At 28.1% G+C, this 22,159-nt stretch overlaps 1 protein-coding gene across 1 annotated transcript; it reads left to right on the forward strand.

Moving 5' to 3' along the window:
* The first annotated feature begins 472 nt into the window (after positions 1-472).
* LOC105368496 (echinoderm microtubule-associated protein-like 2) lies at positions 473-21,251 on the forward strand. Its single transcript, XM_011507508.1, has 18 exons — positions 473-768; positions 6,148-6,384; positions 6,920-7,113; positions 7,347-7,392; positions 7,503-7,788; positions 8,279-8,410; positions 9,760-9,828; positions 11,960-12,265; positions 12,763-12,835; positions 12,925-13,131; positions 13,551-13,788; positions 15,624-15,781; positions 17,283-17,540; positions 17,866-18,003; positions 18,111-18,227; positions 19,203-19,290; positions 19,953-20,179; positions 20,709-21,251. Exons 1-18 carry the CDS (start codon positions 714-716, stop codon positions 20,832-20,834), a joined length of 2,955 nt encoding a protein of 984 aa, XP_011505810.1. The 5' UTR covers positions 473-713; the 3' UTR covers positions 20,835-21,251.
* The last annotated feature ends 908 nt before the right edge of the window (positions 21,252-22,159 follow it).

The following is a 22,159-nucleotide window of genomic DNA, read 5'->3' on the forward strand; positions in this document are numbered from 1 at the left end:
AATTTCCACATAAGAATATCGTTATAAAGTATCTTGGGCGTAATTCAACGTAAAAATCTAAATAAAAATTGTATTTCACGATGGGATCTCCAGAAGAGATAATGAACAACTGGTATTTGATTGGCTTAAGGGGGTACGGCGCAATTTGCTCCGTTCGCGCACATGTCCGAGCGAGGTTCTCATAAATGTTTATGGAGTTGAAGGTGAAGCTTAGAGACTTGGTATCACCGTAGCAGCGAAATGGCGAAATGGCGCTGGGAAGCTGCGCTCAGAGACCACCTGGAAAGACAGGAGATGAAGCAGATGGAAGCTCAGCTGTGAGACGTTACATAGGCCAGTGCGACGGTTAGGCAAAGCCGCCAGTCAATGATCAACGTTAGTTGGATGCTGCAGCTCCAACGTCGACTAAGCATTTAAAGGCTGCCGTTATCTTGAGCATCTTTATCTACAAGGTATTGATTAATCATGTGCCTGTTCCCCCGGCTGCGGTGCGCCGACTCCCGCCTCAATTGCCGACGACTCCCACTAGGTGTGCTGCCAAGAGCGCAGACGCCCGGTCACCGCCGAGACACCGAGCGCACTCGAAAACACGGCCGAGTCGGCGCGAGCCGGCCTGTCATGTGGCTCGCCCTGAGCCAAACGGATGAACGCCGGGCGCCGCGACTGATGCGGAGGTCGACGGCACGCGGGGGGTCAACTGCTCGCACAATATCATGTCCGAAGCTATGAAGAGAGTGGCGACGAGAGAAGAGGTGGAGCGCGCCTGGCGTGAGTACTCGTTATTTAAAATCGGAGTTTCGGCGATGGCAGCGACCGTTCGCGTAATCGGATGCCTATAATGCAATCCGATTCATTGCCGGACCAGTGTCCAGGTCCAGAAGAGATCGGTTGAATGTGTTTTAATGCGAGCGCGAGGTATCCCGCAATCCTTAGAGGGAAATATTTATATGCCCTTAGACCAGTAGCAGCAAGCCTGCTGTAAAGGTATTAAATGGTGTCCCGAAACATTAATCATTCATCATTGAGTCTCTACAAATCAGCATCCCGCCATCTCCCTCCCTACCCATATTGCTATCCTATTCTATTCAATCACTCAACGTTTTTTTTTTTTACTCTACTTCTATTTGCAATTCAGCCATCTACACTTATTGTCAGCGATACAGTGATTTTACCAATAGTTCAAGTAATTTTAATTCGCTTCTTTATTCTCATAGACACGGCAATATGGGCTTCGGTGAAGCATACCTTCCTTCCTTCCTTTCTTTCACAATCCAAATGTTTACCTCTCAAAAATAAATATTATGTCCAATAGATAGGATAGTACTTGAAAAAAATTATGAAAATTCTCTTGTACTATTACAATAAGGATTATACCGACTGTTCTCTGTCTATTGCAAATTCTAATTCTCTACTCAATAAGTATGAAAAAATGTTTTATCTTACGATCTTTTATAATTCAATATATATATATATACACATTTATAAATTTAAATTATCCTTTTATAACAAAGAGATAAATATTACCAATCCAATATATTCATCACATTCAACTTCATTTTTATGAATTTATAAACGCGTTACATCAAATTATCATTAATATTTAATGTTAAAAAAACAATTATTATTCGAACGATAATTTTAATAATACTAAAATTACTTCAACTATAATGATTGCACCAACGAATTTTTTCAATCTGTAATTCAATTATTCTAAAATTTTAAATTATAATATGTTTATAAAAATGAAAACGTTATTCCTAATATCTGATGGTGCATATACAAAAATTTATCAGCAATCGCTCACGTCCAATAAACGATTCATACGTTAATTCTAATAGAACGAGGATAAGAGAGATATAAATATATAAAAAGAAAAATTAATTAATTAATTAATTAATAATTATAAATAAATACCATTACATATATCAATTAATTTCAGAATATTTAACTAAAATTATTAAATCGATGGATTTTATTAAAATCACTTATCACTATTATCATTACTCGGTGACAAAGGCAACGAAATCCCACAATAGCTTCACTGTTACGAATTTTAAATTAAAAATAGTTCTGACTCAATATAATATGTAGAACCAATGTTTATTATTATAATGCGAAACAATATTTTACTGCGATTGTTAGCTCCGTCTCATTACATACATAAAAGAATACTTCTTCATTCAAAGTTAAAATACATTTTATATTATAATCATCAAAATATTTAAGAATTTAAACATTTATATCTTCTTAAATATTGTGATATTATTACCAAACGAAAAATTAAAATTAAAAATTTTACTTTTTCTTTTTTAATGTTATGATAAGTACGTATGTATATCATGTCGAATTTAAAATTACTTCAAACGACTTCTAATTTTTTCAAACATTCCAAAGCCTTAAATACGTAAAAGTATATTTTTTCTTAAATAAATTTGATGCATTCATATTGTAGTGGGAAAAAAAGTGAAAGGAGTAATTAGAAATCTTCATTATTACACTGTGCAGGTACACTTCAAGAAAATAATCTTGTGTTTAATATTTATTTATACTTTCGATAATTCGTTTGGTACTGAATCAATGAAATACATATTTTCAAGAATTCAGTGATGACATCAATTTTCTTACTTCATAACATTTTAGTAAACAACTAATATATTTATTATTTTTGTTAAAAAAGAATTTTTTTTTTTAGCAAAACAATAACACAATAAAAATATGACTAGATTAACAATAATGTGTATAACCATGAGGATTTATTTTGTAGAAAATTCTTATATTACCATTGTTATATTTTATATTATATTGCATTATATTACATCTTATATTTTTACATTATATTATATTTAATTATTTTTTTAATTTTATTCTTTATTTCAATAATTTTAATATTTAATATTTAATAATTATTTAAATAATTTTAATTTTAACAATCTTACATTATATTACAACTTATACAATTATATTACATCTTATATTACCATACCACATTTATATTACCAATTTATTTCATAGAATCTCAACACGCACGTTAATATTATTAATAAGTTTTATTAAAAAGATAATAAAAATTTCGAATTATTATTACACTTTTGTAATATTTATTCGAGAGAAAACCATTTTCAGTATATATACGCGATTCGAAAAACTATTTAGTTAGAAAAATTATCTATATTTGAGATTGACAGAGATAGATAAAAAAAATAATGAAGATAAAATAATTGGTTTATTTGTTTTAAGAGCACATATTTATAATATTATTATCTATCTACAGCTAACGTCTAATTAAATTAGAATTTAATTTTTTCTTAATATTACGATATAAATTGGTAAAATATTTACATTATTGTTTTAGGCATCTTTATTATCATTATAAAGTATTAAAATTTTCATCTCTGAAGACTTGTACAAACATTTTTTTAGTAAGGACAGTTCGATTTTATATTTTTATATTTTCATTAAATTTATCCGCGATATGCAGACACCGATAATAAGAATAATTCAAGGTCCATATAATTAAAGAGACCCACGAGTATATTTGTACAAATAAATGAAAAAGTTACAAATTGAAAATTTTCATATTTATACGAATATTATTAGTCTCTAAATACTTTGATTAACCATAAATTATTTATATTAAAAAGGCACATTTTTTTACATATAACAAATTTTAGCTCAATAAAAAACCAATTTGAAAAAGAAATATTAATATTTTCATATATTATATTACATAATAATTTGTTCGATATGATTTTTAACGTTATAAAATTAAACTTTAGTTCAAGTGCTTTTCGGGTATTTAAGTATATCGGATAACATTTATAATAATAAAATGGCTTCATATTCAAAAATGGGTTTTTTTTTTTAGTAAATGCAATGATAAAATGTTCTACTCTCACTTTATACAATCAATTATTATATCGTGATGCTTAAAAAAAATTATACGATACTAATAATTGGATGGGTATTTCAATATTTGAAATTCTAATGTAGATTATAATGCAAATAAAGATACATGAACTTATGTCATTATCAATCGTTTAGAAATTCAATTTATACTCAAATATATACATTTATTAAATACATATAGTATCATATTTTTATTGATAAAGCAAAAAAAAAAAAAAAAAAAATAATAATATCTGCTACAAAAAAACATAAAAATATATTTATCATTAAAATATATGCATATGTGTATGAAAATATATAGATCGTTAAAAAAATATTTCTCATATCATTTCATAAAAAGAACATTAGTTGAAAATCATATTGGCAGCATTAAAAAAATAAATAATTGAGGAATCTGGTAGTGTACAAATTGACCTGTTTTATTATTAATAATCTAAGAAATCGATAATCAACAAAATATTTTTATGGCTTAAAGTCAAATGTAATATGAAGTTTAAATTCAATTAAATTCAATTAATAACCATAAATGTTAATTAATATATTGGTATGCTATAAACACTAACGTTGATATTTAAAGAATAATAAGTAAAATTAATGCCGAAAAATTGAATTATTTTACGTTAACTGTTTCAAAAGATATATTATTTTTTTATTAAAAAATAATTCTCTGCCTAATAGATTTATTTAAATTATGAAAGTGTCATTTGCTTTCTTAAATTATTAGTAATTTTAAAATTTATTCTAAAAGTTTTTCTGGCGCACTTTTAATACTAACATTTTCTTTAATTGCAAAAAAAAATATATATATATATATATATATATATATATAAAGTAAAAAAAAAATACATTGTTTTTATAAAATTAATGTTCATATCAATCAAGATTGTTAAAGAATTTTAAGACAGTTTTTATTAAAATTACTTTATTCAAATATTTGTGTTTCAAAATATTTCTTTCTAATGTGAGCCTCCATATTATAGTAAAGAATTTTTTTTTTTTTAATTATATATCTGACTATTAATTATAATAGAAAGATATTAAGTAATAGAGTTCACAGATTCGTATTTTTCATAAGACAATGAAGGATATTTTTAAAATACATTTTACACACTATTTTACTTAGAATAAATAATTTTTATAAGATTTATTATATATTACAATGAAACATCGTACTATTTGTTGTGCTAATAAAATAATATAACTTAATAAGAATAATAAGATGTAATTAAGAATAGAATTATAATCGAAATTTAATCTGACGATATATTTTGGTTTTTATCGCGCAATCATTGGAAATAATGAAATTGATAATAATATCGCAATATTGCCACTGAAAAAATATCAAATTGTTATTGATCATTAACGATGATATCTACTATTAAAAAATGCGATTTATTTTAATCTTGATAAAATTTCTATTATTTAAAAGTGATCGAGACAATAAATTATAAAGTTTTGTTATTTATGGAGTTATATGTTCACGTTATATGTTAGTCGAAAGTATCATTATATTTTCAAATATTTTACATTGTAAATCAATCGTGTGATGTTCGACTAAATTAACGCAGCTCAACCTTTGTAATGCTCATTTAAATGGTTTTTTTTTTTGTTCGTTTTGTTTTGTTTTGTCGTTTTGTCGTTTTTGTTTTTATTGATTCCAGCATTTCATTATAAATACAGCAAGAAATAAATGCATAGGTGTCAATAAAAAGCAGCAACGTTATGGCAAGGGAAAATACTAAATAAAATAAGTGAGAGTCGATAGATTATATAGGGGATACAAAGGACGATACCAGTAAAAGCGTCTATACGCAATCGATCGCCAACATTACTTTGTTACTATTGATATTTATTTTATGGGTAATATAGAGAGTAAAGTCGTCCACTCGCCCAATTGTTAGAAACATTGAGCGAGCGTGACTCAGCTTTCTTTTTTTTCCTTCTTCTCCCCGCATGAACAATATATTCCATGAAATGCATTATATTGTATAACGTTTATTTTGCGCCTCCGTAGATGCGAAATATAATCGTCTAAAATGCAACGACCAACGACAAAACTTCGCCTTTGGTGATGTGTAAACGACGCATTTGTGATAAGCTCGATGAATTTTTCAATTCACATTATCTTAACGTACTTACTTTTTCACCATTCAACATCTTCATTTAATTATTACCATTTCATTTTATTGATATTCAAAGCTCGCATTACAATAAAATACTTTTTTCATTTTTACATTACAGACGAGATGCTGGAGTGTGAAGCAAGCTCGATATTGCAAAGAGTTGTAGATCTCGAACGTCAATCGTTGGCTCAAAAAGACGAAATAATTTGTTTGCGCGCTACATTGGCGGATGCCCTGCGACGAATAGACCAATTGAAGAGCAGAGATGAAAGAAATGATAGGACTGACAGAGGCGAGAGGAGAAACGATAGGGGAATCTCTTCTCCATTGAGAAATGGACATATTTCTCTCAGGAGTAAGGAAAACGACGTTTTCTTTTCTTTTCTTTTCTATTCTTCTATCTTATACCACTTCCTGTTCGTACATTTATTTAATTTTTAAGCTGATAACCACATTTGTAATAAGTAATTCTAGACAGAGTCCTTCCTTCATGTTGATGTTCCTTAATTCAGGTAGGGACCATCGAGTTTATGCTTGGTTTAGCGAAAACAAGCATAAACCTCTCGAATGAATGTTAAACTCCGTAAGGTATAAGACTCTTTGAAGTCTGGATGCTTTGTTACGTGACTAATTGTGAAAGAAGAAAAATCCATGTATAGCCCGTATCTCTTGTCTTTTATCAAACTTGGCCGAGATTCTCGTATTTTCATTAAATATAATTTGTATTTTAAACTATTCTAGTGCTTTATGACAAAAGAAAAAAAAATATGTATATATATATATATATATATATATATTACGAATTAACGAAAACTTAACTATGGCAGCTTCAAACGTTAACTAGCCAAGCTACATGAGCGACTATTATTAAATACAAATTCCTTGTTTAGATCAAAATTCGTTAAAAGATGCGAAAGGACGACAGTCTAGTGGAGCTTCGATGGGACAGTCTCCGCACGATACACAACGCGACGGCTCATCACAACTATTGGTCCAACGGAGACCTGTCAATTATGCCACACCCACGCAACTTCCTCAAAGGTTAATATATTGCCAGGGCAATAAAAGAATATCCCGAGCTTCTGTGTAGAATTACGATTTCTGCGATTATTACGCGTTCATTATTATTCATCATTATTGATGATCCGAGGACACAAGCTCGAGCATTTATTTAACTACGATCGCTCCACTATATATTACCATTATTACATTCAACTTTTATCGCCGAGTTTCTACCACTTGGATTTGAAAAAATAAATTATTCTTTCATTGACGCGAGTACACATTAGCCTCGTAGTTCCATTGGCATACGAATAGGGAGACAAATTTTTAAGCGACTTAATCATTATCTTTATTGGCAAATGTAAATTTATTTAAATTGCTTAGCGCTAATGCGAATAATTATTCACGATCGACTCGACGCTCATCTCATCCAAATACTCGCAGTCGAGCAATTTTTCATTTCATCGGTAGTTAATGTCGAACAATTTGGTAATTTAAATGGCACTTGCCAAGTTATTAAAAAGAAAATCTTTCAAGGCCTTACGGCAATTAATTGGCACGTTCAACTCGGTGAACATTATGAGATAATCGCTACATGGACTTTTGCAATAAAATACAAAGTATATGGTACCTGCAATTATGTGCGCGGTTCACTGTTACAGACGCTCGGTACACTCTCAGTCGACAGTCCAAGCAGCAGCAGTGTATCCCCGGTGCCGTCGCCCAGTCCCCGGGCCACGCCGCTTCCAGCTGTGAGGTATGTATGTGCCTTGTTATCGCGATCTATTATCTGTTTTACCAGCTAGGGAGCAAACCGATAATCTGCCTTTGTTATTTCGTAAATTTTACATCGCATTCTACAAGCTACCACTTACAACGAACTAATATGGCGACGTTCTTTAGCCTTACCTTACCTCGTCTTAAATGCCGTCTTTTACTCAAATATCGATGTTTCTCGGTGCTCTGCTAATTGCTTTAACAACATCAAATTTAACGCACCGCTTTTTAATGGTAAAAGAGCATCGGCACAACCTACTCGAAGCTCTCGAACATCCATCCAACGTTCGATATTTTTTTTTTATTTTTTTTTTTTTTTTTTTTTTTTTTTTTCATTCTATTTGGAAATACTCGGTCTAACCATATTTACGACTCTTTGAAAAGACTCGGTTTCTCAAAACATGGACTTATCGAGCACGATGCACAAGCTCGTTGCCTTAATAATGAAGATCGATAAAATGTTTCAGTAGGTCACCGACGACGAGAGTCAACGGACCACCACAATGCAGTCTCCGAAGAGCGAAACGCTGGTCCTCGACCGGCGATTTCACGCATTCTCCATCCAATCAAGGATCAAATAATGCTCAGCTGGCACCTTCCAGGTAAGCTGACGTTGCTCCACTCCACGACTACAAAATTAAAACCAATCATTATATTTGAGTAAATTGATTTTCATTATTATCGACTCAACGATGTTTCTCAAATATCATTTTTATTTCACGCGAAGATTTAATACAAAAACCAATTTTATTTTATAAATTTTCATCAAGCGCATTGATTAATAAATCGTTGTCATTTTCCACAATTACCAATTACAATTACGTATCTCTTTGCTAATTCTACTGTCGTCACGTAGATTGTATTAAATACAACGTATATCGTTGTACGTATTCTTAAAAAAGAACAAATTAACTTCAAGTTTCAATTAATATTGTCCCAATTGGCTTTCAAGAAATATTTAAATGTGACTACAAGACTACGTGTAATTTTTTCATATATTATTCATTAATGTGACATTAATATAGGATAAGTGATTATCTATTTAGAAAAGGGTGCATATTTAAAACTTAATATACATAGACGCCACCATACACGTATATAAAAAGCAATATATTAAAAAATTTAATAAATTCAATTAAATTAATAATAATGATAATAATGATAAAATTGTTTTTTTACGTCTTTTGTTCGAATCGAATGAATTGTATTTACAGTGTTGGTTACGTTATATATGTAATTACAATTATAATATGAGATTGTTATTTGTAATTTGGCGATAATTAAATCGAACGAAATTCTACCTATTAATTATTTTAAAAACCCTAATTACGAATATAATCATTCCTACGGCTTAATCAAATGCACAAAAAAAAAAAAATTATTATTATTACGTATGTTCTATAAAGTATCTTTTATTATAGATTTTGACGTTTAATTCATTTTCTATTAAGATTCTAAAACATTTTTCAAATATTGTATCCTCGCCTTTACACTTCCAATAATAATAATAAAAAAAAACTTGTTACATTCAATTAATTATTTCGACTAATTATTTATAAAATAAAATAATAACATAAATAAATAATAAATATTGAAAAGAAAAGGAAAAAAGAAAGAATCAAAGGTTTGTAGAATATTCACAAATACTTATACTTCCATATATATTTAATTGAACATTCAAAAATATAAACAACGTATCTTTATCTTTCTAACCATCTGTATAATCTATACTGTGTATTATCTAACAATATTATTATTATCATTATTATGATTATTATATATTATAAAAAAAGTTTTTAACACAATGTTTTTTTTTTCTTATATAATCGTCTACGTGACTATGTTTAGGATTGTAAACGAGCATAAAATACTTTCTCAAAATCCTTAGAGAATGATGTAAATCTTAGCTTCGATGCATGTCTTTTTGGTTTTGCATTTTCATTTATTATAGATTATCAGCATCTACCAAGTCCCTGTTCAACCTCTTCAAGCCTCCAGTGCTGAGCAACTTGAAACATGGGTAAATAAAAGAGGGAAAATTCTTTTCTTCTATTCCTATTAACGCAGAGGCAAATACTACACGCTTGATCGTGCATTGCTTTCTTCGTCTCCAGTCACACACTAACACACTGAACATGTTTTAAAAAAATATTATTTAATACAATTTATGTGTAAATACAATACTTCTCGTTGTCATCTTATATTTTATGAAATTTAATCATCTATTAATGAATAATAGAAGTAACTTTTAACATTGAAAAATATGTTTATTTATATATTAATTTTATTGAACTTATGATTCATTAAATCTAAAACATAATGTTAATATATATATATATATATATATATGTTTTTTTTTTTTTTTTTTTTTTTTTTTTTTTAATTACATTACTATTTTTTACGCAAAAACTCAAAAGATTATTGATATTCGTGTTAAAGGATTCTAACAAAATAATAATAATTACTAAAAAAAATTAATCGTTTCGCGAAATAAAATGTTACTTAGATTGGTTTTATCGCTTTAATAATAGTTTTTTTTTTTTTTTTTTTTTTTTTTTTTTTTTTTATCATTACATAATTATTTATCATTTCGATTCCTTAATTTTTTATTCTTAAGATTTGTATGTTCCATTTGCAAGTAAATATTCGTAAATATTTTTTTACAAAATAATTAATTTTACTATTTACGACAGAATTGAAAGATGTTTCCTAAATTAGATACTTTGTAATTTTACTTTAAACATTCTTAATAAAAGCATTTAATGAAAAGTGTTTTTAAGGTTTTCTCATCGAAGCAAATACGCTTACACAAAGCCTTTTATATTTTTATAATCTTGATTATTACAATATTATATAATGGATATTTATTATTGAAGGTCCATTACAGATTTCCATCGTAATTTCTTAAAATAATATACGTATAAACGTTTTCATTAATTTTAAAAATATATTAAATCAGCTTAAATCCTGGAAAATTAAAAAAGGATGCAATTAATAATCAATGCGATTAATAACAATTAATAAGAACTTGATATTTTTGATAGAAATAAAAAGGTATTATCACTATCATGATCATTTCCATAAAATACAAATAATTTTAATAATTGTTAATTAAATGTGACATTGAACTCTTCCAAATAAACTATAAAATACTAATATTTTTAAATTTAAAATTTTTTTTTTTTCTTTTTTTTTTAACGAAGTATATAAAGATAAATATAATTTTCCTTAAATGTGTAATTTTTATTAAGGAATTGTAATATTGTAGCGAAATAAAAACAAAATATGCATTAATAATTGTATTGAGTTAAAAAAAAAAAAAAAAAAGAAGAAGAAGAAAAAAACGAAAGGAACAACGCAAATGTATATGTATATTACTAAATCGAAACAACATCTTTCTGTAATTAATCTTTGTAATAAAAATGCTCTTAAATCTCTTAATAATGGCATAATAAAAGTTGATTTACAGCCTCCTCAATTTGCAGTAGTAATTATTGAGTTAAATAAAAAATCGATATAATCCTCTTTAAAATCTAGAAATAAAGAGTTAACATGTACCGTATATGATGCCGTCTTGCGTATTGGATAACATGATGCATGTCAGATTACTTTTTACATAACGATCACGTTGGTTCGTTTTAAATATTGAGAGCCAGCAGTAATCATAATGCCGACTAAAAATAAAAATACCGATTCGAATTTATCAATGTCGTTACGCACAAATCGGTAATTTTCCTATAAAACAATGAAACGCGTTCGTCATCGGACGAATAAAAAACTCTTCGCTTCCAATCTCAAATTATTTAAGTTATTAAAATATTAATTGAAATTCAAGACTGCCTAAGTTATTGCTTCCAAGCATAATCTTGCTGCAATATTAAGTTACAATTACGAATAAATAAAACTAAGAAATTAGAGCAATAACGAAACATTGTATAAGCGGGTAATGGAACATAAAAATTATAATACCAATGACGAATGTGTAATGAAATCGGAACAGAAAGGTGATGATGGTGCTGGTGGTAGTGGCGGTGGTGGCGGTGGTGGCGGTGATGGCGGTGGTGGTGGTGGTGATGGTGGTGGCGGCGGCAAGGAGAAGTTGTAAAATTAACAAAGTACGTAACGGTTGAAAAATGTTTGGCTTTGCTCAGCACGCGGGAAATGCAGTACAATGAGGAGGATGGCACTATTCGTATGTACCTGCGTGGCCGTCCGGTGAACATGTGCGTGCCTTCGGGAGCTATCGAGAGCTACGACCCACACAAGGTAAACGTGCCACCACAAAGTAAGCTCAAGCTCGACTGGGTCTACGGCTATCGGGGCAGGGACTGCAGGAACAACTTGCACCTGCTGCCGACCGGTGAGGTTGTTTATTTCGTTGCTTCGGTTGTCGTGCTGTACAATACTGAGGAACACTGCCAGAGACACTACTTAGGGCACACCGATGACGTAAAATGGTAATTGTCATACGTCTTACCTTCTATCACTTTATTATCGACCTTCCTTGAATCACGCAGTCTCTAGGTAATTTTTCCGACGTATAATAATAAATGTAATGATGCGTTGAATCAGCACGCGTGTAAGCAAATTATGAATACTAATGCCATAAATTTAACACGATACGGTACTTTATTTAAAAACAATAAAAAAAAACAACAACAACAACAACAACAACATAATAATAATAAAAGTGGAACGATATGTTATTCTTAATCACAATATCAAAGCCTGGAAAAAGAAAATTTTATTAAAATCCTAATGATATTTAATTAACCAAAGTATTATAATTCAATTCTGATTATGTTTATTATGATTATTATAATTATGATAAAAGTGATAAGTATAAATAATTAAGAAGTATCTGTATTCTACACATTATATGATTTATAAAAATGTTAATTTCTATTTAATATTTATGTTGATTAACGTTTGCAATATAAATGTCATTTTTTAGCATAGCAATTCATCCAAATAAATTAGTAGTAGCAACTGGTCAAGCTTCAGGAGCCGAACGGCGAGATACTATGGTACTATAAATATATATGTATATATATATATTTTTTTTTAACTATTTCAAACAATACCTGCCAATTTACAATTTTTCTATGGCTCCTAGGCACATGTACGAATATGGAATTCCGTAAGCTTATCAACTTTATGTACAATCGGTAACGGTGAATTTGATGGGTCAATCTGTTGCTTATCATTTTCAAAAGCCGACGGTGGAAATTTTTTAGCTACTATCGATGAGACGTCAGATCACAATATTTCAATATGGGAATGGCAAAAGGGGGATCGAGGAACAAAACTCACAGAGACTAAGGTAAACACATTAAGTGGCGCAACGTGCACATTCTTTTACAATTTTATCAATATATCGTCGTTATTATCATATAATAACGATCGTTATCGTACGATTAATTGTTACACTATTATAACAAATATCCTTGATTATCATAATGTTCAACGAGCGTATCAAAAGCATATATATATATATATTAAATAATTTTATAATTCTAACAGTTTTTAAATTAGATTGAACAATGCGATTATAACTAATAGGGATTAATTGCAAAGTGCATAATCACCAATTTGATTTACATATTAGTAAAACTATCCAGGAGAAAGGACGTAGTCAAAAAATTAATCGTCCGACGACAAATGAATAATGACGATAACCGAGAAAATTGTCATAAGAATTAAAATACGATAGCTAAAATGAGCATCTCAAATTGATTTCAGTGTTCGGTTGATACGGTCGTTTGCGCTGAGTGGCATCCACTGGAACGAACACAAATAGTTTCATGTGGCAAAGGACATGTATCGTTTTGGTCTCTCGACAATGGCGGTATGCTGTACAAGCGTATGGGTCTGTTCGAGAGTCGCGAGAAGCCGAGGTATGTCACTTGCGTCGCCTTCAACCAAAGTGGTGACGTCCTCACCGGCGACAGCAACGGCAATGTCATTGTTTGGGCAAGAGGTATCTCTTCCTACCTTTTTATTTCTTTTTATACACAATAGAGATTATACTCTACATCATAAAAGAACCTGCACATTGTTCATTCGGTAATATATTTGTTTAAAATTCGGTAACTTTGATGATTGTTGAATTGACAACTTAATGTACTATAGAATAACATAAAAGCGCTATTTCTCATAAATATTTATTAACAAACATCCAACGAAATACCGATAATACAACTCACTCTTTCACTTATTCGCTACTTCTTTTATAACATTAACTAATCATCGAACTACTTCAATTACTGTTTATTAAGATTATACAATTATAAAAACTTGCCAATAATATAATTATTCATCCATATTACATCTATGTTATATAATCTTTACATATTTAGTTTACGTTTCAATACATAATATATGTATATTATTATTACTATTGTTGTCGTCATCGGCATTATTTATTGCTAAATATACTATACTATTTAAGTAAAATGTAAAAGTTATTGAAACGCGTAATATATTGAAATACTTTAAATTCAACTATTTGCCAAAATATTATAAATAATTAATCTACATTTAATATTTAATCGAATATTTTTATTTACATTCCGTTATTCATTTAACAATTTTTATAAAATAGCTAAAATAAATTTTCTTCGATTTTATTAATCTTAAAAATTAAATACATTAAAACATTATAAGAGAATTGTAATTATTTATATCTTTATATTGATTTATATTAATTCACACAAATGTGTGTGTGTGTGTGTGTGTGTGTGTGTGTGTGTGTGTGTGTGTGTGTGTGTGTGTAACAAATATTCATAAGATAAATATTGAAAGTATTTAATTTTTCCACTTGAATAATGCCAACAAAAAATGCCAATTAAATGTTTCTTTGATATTAAATAACAATGACATCATTGAAAACAATTTTATACATTAATATACCGGAATTTGAATGTTTGATGATAATTTTTATTATAAAATTAAAAAATTGCATTGAAGAAAAAATAATATTTATACATTGTAAGAATCTCACGTGTATACGTCATTTTAAAAATCTTATTCAATATTTCTGGACAAAACGGGCGAAAACTATGATTTTCAAAATCTGTCAAAACAATACGTAAAGTTTATTTGTAGTTTCGGTAGTTTCAAACTGTATAATTTATAATAAAGTTTAAATTATAATTGTATAATTGTATGTTGTGTAAAAAAACGCTTAGTTTGTAGTTGGTTGTAAAATAATATTTTATTGCCATTTTAATAAAACAAAGAAAATATTATTAAAAATTTTACGGATAAATTTTTAAAAATATTGTAAATATTTATTATTTAACATTTATTTATTTATTTATTTATTTATTATTATTATTATTTTCTTTTTAATGTAATTAATTATATATCTTAATTTAATATATTCAATTATTCAATAGTCGGTAAAGTAGTATAACGGTAAAAAGTGAGGTACATGTCCTCTTAAGAATTTCCTGTCTATTCTTATTTTCAAAATAGAAAATGATTTACGCATTTATTTATATTTAACCAATGCTTATAGATTTAAAAAAAAAAAAAATTAACAATATAATGTTTTAAGAAATAATTTGTACTAAATAATTAAAGTTGGCAGTACTTTTCACGATGGTAATAGATTTTTTTGACTCTGATGAAATATAATAAAAAATTTATATGCACTGGAGAAAATATATTTAATTGTAAATTCAAATTGAAATTCAAATTGCCATTGCAAATACAGACGCGCACACCAATGTGTACACAGAACAACGTATTTTTTTTATTTAATATTTAAAGATTGAAATAATCTGCAATGGACAACTATTTGTCTTCTAGGTACAAATACAATTGCGAAGCTAATTAGAAATCTTCATGAAGGCTCCGTATTTTCAATGTGTGTCTTGAAAGATGGTAATATTATAACTGGCGGTGGAAAGGATGGCAGGATTGTTCTTTTGGACGCCTCTTTGAATCCGATGGGGTTAGAAGCACAGGTATAAAATATTTCCCCAAAGTTTATAACAATAAAATAGCTGTACAGGCTTTATAAAAAAAATACTTTCAATTTAATAATTATCCTGTTATTTTCATAACTTTGTTGCAATGTATAATCATCATAATGTCATATAAAAAATATTAATAAATACATTGGGATTGCTAAAACTAAAATTGCTAAAATATATCTTATGTTTCGTTTAATATAAATTTAGGTTATTAGTAATAAATGTAATAAATGTAATTTTCGTATAAACGATTTGTCTATTTAAATTAATGACTTGATGGCACGTTTTACTTTAAATAAATTTAGTATTACATTTTTCTAATACTTTAATGGATCGTTAACTATGCATCTATGGATCATCATTCATTCGCCAGTATTTTTTATTCGCCAGTATGTTCATAATTTAAAGATTTTATACTTAAGTAATATGCTAAATATAAAACATCGGCCTAAACAACAAATTCTAAACAAACCTAAGCAAATTATTGTAATGAATTAAGAGACATTAAACATTTTAAATAAAAATTAGACATATATGTGAAAGTTTATACCTGTATTTGTATAATACTTAATTTATCCTCTATGTGTTATTAAAATGCGTGAAATTGATAAAACTAATTGTATCTTAATGTGATCTATACGGCATGTCAAAGACAAAAATTTGTAAATTATTATCTTTTGTTTATAATCACTATTAAAGTATAATAGTTTTAAAATATTGTATTCCATTGGATATTGGTATAGAACAAATTTTATTTTTCATGACGATCAGCGGAAAGCCTATTTTGAATTGGCAATTGTGGTGTTCTCCACGTAATTGGCTATTATCGGCTATTAAAAATTTGCAGATGAAACATGTATAGATCGACTACGACTTATAATATAATTAACTAATGATTTAATTAAAATTAATTATTATAAACAAATGCAGTTAATAGGCCTTATTCTTTGACAAAAATTTATTCAGCTGAAACTTAAGTCTTTGATGAATATTGTGATAACGTAAGGTGGTTACACGCTTCGTAAACAATAAAGATTTCCTCGCTGTATTCCCGAGATTAAAAATAATGAAAATGAAAATTTATCAAACTTTCTTCTGTAATTTTATTTCTTATTAATACAATAGTACGTATTTTCTCTTTCATAAAATTATACAATAAACTGGTGGAAGGCTGGCTTATCCGCTTGTGCCGCTTTACGCACTTTCAAGCGAGAAAGGCCTATAATTTGTTTATGCGGACGTAATAAACTTTAATTACCAACCCATTGGATTTTGCATCTTAAAAGTAATTACACAATATTAGACGGCTTTATTCAAGGAACAATGTTCGCGTGCTTTATCTTTTTTCTTTTTTTTTTTTTTCATTTAACAATAGTCATTGATATTCAATATTATTAATGATGACCAAAATTAAAAATTTAATAATTTGAAAAAGGGAAAAAATCCTCCCATGCACACTTATTAATATCGCCATTATGTTTTAAACGAGCAGATCGAGGATCACTTTGGAGGGATCCGTACCGTAGCAGAAGGCAGAGGCAATCAACTATTAGTAGGAACAACCAGAAATTGTATTCTTCTGGGAGACTTGGAAATGGGTTTTAGTCCGGCGATGCTTGGGCATGCTGAAGAAGTATGGGGACTTGCTGCACATCCAATTCTGCCACAATTCGCCACAGCGGGCCACGATCGTTTACTACAAATGTGGGATAGTCTTAGTCACACGGTCGTTTGGAGCAAAGATATCGGCGTGAGTTTATCTCTCTCCTTTTTTTTATAATTATATTTTATAGATATAATGAGAAAGTGTACTTTGAGTTACGTACTCTCGATCTTAACCCCTCAACTTTCTATTACATTACTATTTAAGAAATACACAAGAATAAAACGCTATTCTTTTCTTTTCTTTTCCAACAAATTTTCTTACGTTGTCAATGTACCTGCCATGTGCTTTCTTGATCGTTTGTCAGTTTCTGTTAAATTAATTTTGTATAAACGATCGTTCGCGTACAATTACTGGCATCGATTGTTTATTTTGTTACAATTTAATAATCATTCGATCATGTATTTTACAGGAACAAGCCCAAAGTGTTTGTTTTTCACCGGATGGTGCAATTATGGTGGTTGGATGCCTCTCAGGAAAATGGCTAGCCATTGACAGTGAAACGCGTGAACTTTATAGTTATCATTCCGATGGAACCGAACCACTACAAGTATAATATAACAATCACATATTTCATAATAAGTTGTTGATAAAACTTACAATTTCAAAACTGAAAAATTATTGGTGAAGCATATGTTGACGTGAGTATTTTTTAAGGTTGTCAAATTCTCACCAGACGGAACGTTATTGGCATTAGGATCACGAGACAATAATATTTATATTTACCAAGTCAATGAAGAGGCAACTAAATACAATCGTGTGGGTCGTTGTATGGTAAATATTAATTGGAAATTTTCATTACAGTTTTAAACAGTTATTTATGAGCCTATCCATGCATAATTCTAAAATCTCAAATATTCTAATGCCTAAATCTAAAATTTTAAAATTATAACAACAAGTAATCATATTGTTGTTGAATTTAAATTGAATAATATAATATATATATATATATATATATATATATATATATTGCACCATGTTCAGTTTATATCCAACTTGGAGATAAAAAACAAAAAACAAATTAGATGGCGTAGAATTATATAAGATTATTAATTCTTTTTTAATTATATTTACATATTCGATCTGTACTACTTTATCATTATTTTAATCATTTATATGATCCATACATCAGTGACGATAACGACGACTTGAAAATATAAAGGTGTTTCAAAATATTAAAAAGAATTGAAAACATTAAGTTAATAGTACTAAATTGAAGTAACATGTCAATAAACCAATAATGATTTATTAATTATTAATACATTTTTTGACTACGTAGATTATTTGTCTCTAACATAATATTAATCATATAAATTCATAAACACTTAGTAAATATAATGAAGATGTAAAAATCATTGTTGAAAGGAATTTACTAAGGTATAAATAATTAAAATCTATTAGCTCATATCCCACTTCTTATTGCACTTGTACATTTTCACTATTCAATAAAATATTTAGTGTATTTATCATTTATCATTATATCATTTCTTATATAAAGTTCTCTTTTATATCATATATTCTTTTTGCAAATGTTCAATTTAATACCGCACAATAACTTATTGTATATGACATAAACAAATCTTATAAATACAATACAATAAGTACACGATACAATAGAAAATATTGAATTTATAATGCTCATTTTAAATGAATTAGCAATTCCCTTATAATTAACATTTTAAAAAATCATCATAATCTATTAATTGCAATAAACATAAACATTATAAATTAATGGAAATTTATTTTTAGGGTCATTCTAATGTCATAACTCATTTGGATTGGTCTCTTCATGGTCAATATTTAAGAAGCAATAGTGGAGACTATGAATTATTGTACTGTAAGTATTGCTATTGAACTACATTAACTTTCAAAAATACAAAATTTTACTTTCTTTTAAGTATTGTAAATTTATTATATTAAGTAAAATAATATCAGTAGAAAATTTACTAATTTTCTTTTAATTATCATTTTACTTGTAATTGCTTACGCAGTATAGAACACATAAAATATCTTTTAAGATATTTTAAATATGTATATTTTTAATACGCGCGCGCGTGTGTGTATGCATACTTTATATATCAAATTTAATAATAAATTATAAATCTATAAATTGATTTTGATTTTTATGAGCTGGCTATTTGAATCGAACAGATTGTTTGCTCGAGATAAATATATATAAATATATATATATATATATATATATATATATGTATATGAATAATCGTAAGATTTCAAAAACGACAAAATAAATATAAAATTTATAAATTAAAAATTTATTAACGTACAAAAACGACTATAATATCTGTAATATAAAAATAATTTTAAATACAGTTTCCTATTATACTAATCGAGTGGAAGATAAGTTAGATAACTGTAGTAGGATATTTATCCGATCAAAATGTAAATATATAAATAACTTTAATGATTAATTATTATCAATTATTCCTGTTATTCTTTAATACAATTATAAACTCTAATTTATATCTACTATGACCACAGGGAATGCAGGAGTATGTCGGCAAATTTCACAAGGTTCACTTTTGAAGGATATTGATTGGGCTACTCATTCATGTGTAATCTCCTTCGAAACTGTTGGAATTTGGCCTGATGGACCGGATGGAGTTGATATCAATATTTGTAATCGCAGTGGAGATGGAAAACTTCTAGCAACCGGAGATGAATCAGGAAAAGTTAAATTATTCAGTTATCCTGCATGTCAGCCAAAGGTAGTTATTATGTACAAAATTACTTTCAAATAAACTTTCAATTACTTTTCAGATAATATTTAATCCAAATATTACGTTTAAATTTAATTAAAGTAAATTCTTTTTAGCTTACCTATAAATTTAAGAATATAATTTATATACAAAAATTTGTAAACATACTTAAATTTATTACAAACAATAATTATATTTACTTGACTTATTGTTAAGTTACTACTATTGAATATATTTAATGTATTATACATACATAAGTACATATTACATTAAGAAATCAAAATTTAAATAAAACAAAAATAAATTGTAGGAAATTTATATCAGAGTAGAATAAAAAATGAGCAAAAAATCTATTGACTGTATATATTACAATTGTATGCAAGCGTCAAAGCAACGTAAAGGGCCACTTATCCAATCAACGTGATTTTGTATGATGAATGAACTTAAATTAGCAATATCAGTAGGAGTTACTTTAACACCAGTAACAGAATATTATCAGCAACAATATACCTAATACTTATGTCTTTATCCTTTGCAGTCTTTGTACCACAGCTATAGTGGCCATTCAAATCATGTGACCGAAGTATCATTTCTACAAGATGACACTCGATTAGTATCGAGTGGAGGAAGCGACACAAGCGTTCTGCAATGGGTTGTTAATTAATAATCACAGACTTGAAGATATTTTATTTGAACGCAGTTTAATGATATAACCTGCGAAATTTCCAAACATGCTCACGATGCCGTCCATGTTATTAAGAAATTAGAAAATAACATCTCTATAACAAAAGACAGATATTTGCGGTGACATTACCGCAAAACTTTCAAAACATATTCATTGCTTTTTTATTCAATACCTTATTTATACGTATATTTATTCCTATTTATGCGTCATTATTGTAGGAAAGGTATTACTCACTTTTCTGATTAAGAATTATAAAAATAGTTGTCGTTTAATTTTGTCCACTTTGTATTATAGTTGAGTGATCTTTTCAATCTTTTTTTCCTTTTTTTCGTATAGAATTAACATTTTAAGTCTTGAATTGCTTTCGTAAATAAGCAAGTTTCGGGATTAGGTTACACACACGCGTGCACACACGCGCACACACACACGCGCGCAAACACGCGCGCATACATGCATATATATATATATATGTGTGTGTGTGTGCCTATGCATGCGTACGTATCCGTAAAGCTGTGTTTGCATGTTGGGTAAATGGGCGTATGCTTGTCACACATATATATATATATATATATATGGATATTATAAATAACTGGATTTGTAATTTAAAATGTGAGAAAGTTCGTTGTAAAAGTTCGAATCTATGAGTTCCATGAAAATACGTAAACAAAGAAATAATTGTATCTAATGTAACTAATAATGAAAAAGTCAATATGTTTACAATGGAAAGTTTTCATGGTAAATAAAAATATTTATATATTTAAATTATATTTTAACAAGAGTAATCTATTTAAATAAAAATTTGAAAACAATAAATTTGCCATTTGAATAACAGTGCTCAAGTTTTTTTTCTTCTAAACCTCACCGAAGCTAATAAAAGATATTTTGTAAAGTTCAACATTAAGATTTATACATAATATTGTATTTTTTAATTTAAAATAATGTATTAAATAAAATATCGGCACATACATTATGAAAACATATAGCCAATTGATATCGATTTAGTTTTAAAGACTACAAAAATTTCATCTCAAAATAAAATTAATATTTGATAAAATAATTTGTCCGAATTAAACTTTTTCATTAAGATATAAAAGTAAATGAAAATAGTGTAATAGTTCTCAAGGAAAATACTAATGTAATTATTAATCAATAATAAAATTGCCAAAAATATCTTTACAAACAAATAATTTGGATATTTTACTTAATTTGCTGTAGAAGAGGTTAATTTTATTCATAAATTATACGAGTTCAAATAATTTGTTCAAAAGTTTTATATAAATATTTGTAACAATTTATGATTTAAT

This window comes from Ceratosolen solmsi, unplaced genomic scaffold (genome assembly GCF_000503995.2).
Source record: "Ceratosolen solmsi marchali unplaced genomic scaffold, CerSol_1.0 scaffold6, whole genome shotgun sequence".
In the NCBI taxonomy this organism is placed as follows: Eukaryota; Metazoa; Arthropoda; class Insecta; order Hymenoptera; family Agaonidae; genus Ceratosolen; species Ceratosolen solmsi.